At 32.0% G+C, this 3564-nt stretch overlaps 1 protein-coding gene across 1 annotated transcript in view; it reads left to right on the top strand.

The window, feature by feature from the left end:
- LOC117111791 (probable E3 ubiquitin-protein ligase HERC1) overlaps window positions 1-3564 on the top strand; it is a gene marked incomplete in the record, with an annotated part of 172277 nt that overhangs the window by 53745 nt on the left and 114968 nt on the right. The window contains 3 exon segments of the mRNA XM_033254783.1: window positions 1630-1818; window positions 2066-2234; window positions 2715-2997. Coding sequence (XP_033110674.1) covers window positions 1630-1818; window positions 2066-2234; window positions 2715-2997 — 641 coding nt within the window.

The following is a 3564-nucleotide window of genomic DNA, read 5'->3' as shown; positions in this document are numbered from 1 at the left end:
GGACGATCGGACCCAAGATATTTTCAAATAAATTGTAGTCCTTAGCAGGCCACTGCCAGCACCCCACTTCCGATATCGTTCCAAACTACTGTAAAATGAAAATACTCTATACCTAGCAAGGCCCTATGCCTACGATATTTTTGCTAAAAATGTTACTGTAATTTGCCTGTCGAATTACATTACCAATATGATCTGAAATCACCATTTTGGGCCATAAAAACTCCCCCTGTATTTTTCAACCACCACACAAATTTGACCCAACCGTACATATAAGTATGTATGTTATAATGTATGTATGTATGTATATGTATGTATGTATGTATATATCTTATATATATACATACATATATTCATTATAACATATATACATACTTATATATATACATATATATATATACATATATATATACATACTTATATATATACATGTATATACATACTTATATATATATACACACACATATATACATACATATATATATACATATATACGTATATATATACGTATATATATACATACATATATACATACTTATATATCTACATATATACATATATATATACACACATATATACATACTTATATCCTCCATGCTTATATATATACATATATATATACATACACATACTTACATATATACATATATATCTATATATACATACATATATTCATACTTATATATTATATATATACATATATATATACTGTACATACTTATATATACGTATATATATACATTTATACACATACTTACATATATACTTATATAGGCCTATATATGTACTTATATATATACACTTATATTCTTATATCTATACACTTATATATAAGTATATATACACACAAACATATATATATACGTATATATACGTATATATATATATTAAATCAAACGAGTAGGTGGCTGCATCGGATATATATATATGTATATTTCAAAATGGCCGCCAAGAGATAAAATATTTGCTATTAAAACGGCTGCGAATGCTCCAAGTAACATGACCTTGGTGCTGTCTCTATACTTCTTAAAGTCATGTATCATGCATAGGAACGTTGACGCCTGCAAGGCTCTGGTTTTACTGGTCATTGAATACCAAATCAATGACCAGATGCAGGGGTCTTAAAATAAATCCTCTCATTTCCACCCTTTCAGTCAATTCTTATGTTCTTTTACACATTCGTTGATAGATTCAGCAAGCTATTGAATATATTTTCAATCCCTATAGCTTTTTCCAAACCTTTCTCGTATATATCTTTTTTACTGTGAACTTTGAAAATGTTTATCATATAGCTTCATATTTAAATTACATTTCAATCAAAATTTATTACAATCAGTTAAAACACAGCATAATTGATTGGAAAAAACAAGTAAACAGTATTGAAAAATTAATTAAAATACACAATTAAAAGATGTCAGATAAAGTACAAGAAATAATTCCAACAACATGAAGAAAGTATATATTATTGCAAAATGCTCATAAAGGTTTACATAAATTTCAATTTGAATTATAGCTTAAAGTAAAAAATTATCAATTACTGTATTAAAAAATATATAAAGGTGATTCACTGAATATTCAATAAGTAAACAAAGGGGCATAAGAAAAAACATTAAACATAATTTTTGCATTCAGATGATTTTGATGCAACAGGTGTTGATGAAGATCCCATATCAGGTCTGGAGCAGTTCGAAAACATAATGGAGAGATTAGGCCTGTCGTCCAACCACCAAGTTGCCGACCCCGTCCAATTTACTGAGAGTGATCCACTTGGGGCTAAAATGGTACAATCGATGTCCCTGGTATCACAGAACAATATCACAGGTGAGTAAGGGTTATTATGTTGAAATATTTTTTGCCAGTGAAGCACTGAAATAACTTTATCTACACACGCTATTTCATAAGGTATAGCAACCTGCATACAAAATTTGATTCTATTGTTTTACATATCACAATCGCAAAAACTAAAGGCGCATGAAATATAAGCGCTCTGCAGTATATTACCACTGAAAGCAGAACAGTTAGAATCCAGTAGGGGTATCAGTTTTATTATTATGCCTTTTTTTTGTAGGTGGTACTAGACGGGAGGCGGGTATTTGGCATGTCAGCCTTGGTGAACAGGTTGCCGTGTTAACCAATGCACAAGACAGGAATGTAGCATTGAGGAAGACGGCATCAACTATGCAGGTGTTACTAGCAAGGGCTATTATTATGAGGACGCTCTCTGTACTGTCTGTCAGGTAATGCCTGCTGATGTTAAAGTCAGGCTCTGGAGGAAGTCAAACTTTTATATGTTGTACCACTGATTTTTCTAACTGTGTGTTGATAAAAAAAAAAACTTGGCAGTGATCAATGAGATACAGATTTTTGATTATTTTAAAACTGGGGAAATTGTGGGTGTAACCACCCTTTTTCCACCTGTAACCCCCAGTTTTTAAATATTCAAAATCTGTATCTCATTAAACATTCTTCAGTTTTTTTCATCAAACACCCTTTTTGTGTCTTAGAAAAATCAGTTTTGCAACATATCAAAAATATTTTGGAGTTTGGCTTTGATAGTTCACTGTGTGGTCAGTCATGAGCATTCATTTTTTTTTGTGCTGTGAGATGTAACATTTTTTCTCAACATAAACTGAGCACCAGTGAACATGTAATGTTAAGTAGTGACTTGCTTGCTTTATATAAATAGCAATGATTCTTTGATATTTAATCATTTTTAGCTGGTCAACGAGTGATCAGACCAAGAATTTGGAGTTACTTGGCCTAGGTGACATCCGTCTAGTTGTCCGATTAATGTGCTTAGCTGCAGCAGGTAGAGCAGAGCTGAATGTTATATCAAATATGCCTGGGATCCTAGAGAACTTGAGTATCAATCACAGCTCTGGCATCCAGGATGGTGTATCACGATCAGCATCAAGCTTGTCTTGCCTAAGCTCTGTGATTGGTCTTCTATGTTCAAGTAACCAGAATGCTTCCAAGGTACTGATCCAACTGTGTACCCAGGTAAGAATTTTTACTTAGCATGTGATATTGTAATTGAACTCTCATTGTGCTGGAACTATAATGGAAATGGAAATCGACTTGTATAGCGCTTTACACGATTGAAAATCTTCTGAAAGCACTTAAAGAATATGAAAATGGAAAATAACTAACCCATAACTATCCTAAAACTAATTAGTATCAGTTTATCAGAGAATGAAATTAAGAACGAAACAGTATAACTGCTCCGTTCTTCAACAATTAAATACACATTGTTACAAGTTAGTCAGGATCCAGATGTAAAATTAAATAAAATATTCAAAATGGCTGCCAAAAAACACAATCTTGGCAACTTCAAGGCTTTACGTGCTTACATTACCATGATCTTGGCGTCAATACCTGTGTTCTTTAGTTCAAGGAATCAAATATAAAACGCCATAGCATACATCTTTATTAAATGTGACGTTCAAAATAGCCGCCAAGAGAAAAAAATATTTGCTATTAAAACGGCTGCGAATGCTCCAAGTACCATGACCTTGGTGTTAATACCTAAGGTTTTCAGGTCATTGAATCCAATGGAATATATATATA

Source organism: Anneissia japonica, unplaced genomic scaffold (assembly GCF_011630105.1).
Source record: "Anneissia japonica isolate Jap-2015-1 unplaced genomic scaffold, ASM1163010v1 scaffold287758_len931624_cov196, whole genome shotgun sequence".
Lineage (NCBI taxonomy): Eukaryota > Metazoa > Echinodermata > Crinoidea > Comatulida > Comatulidae > Anneissia > Anneissia japonica.
Note: the sequence above shows the minus strand (reverse complement) of the source record. Positions and strands in the feature narration are given on the sequence as shown.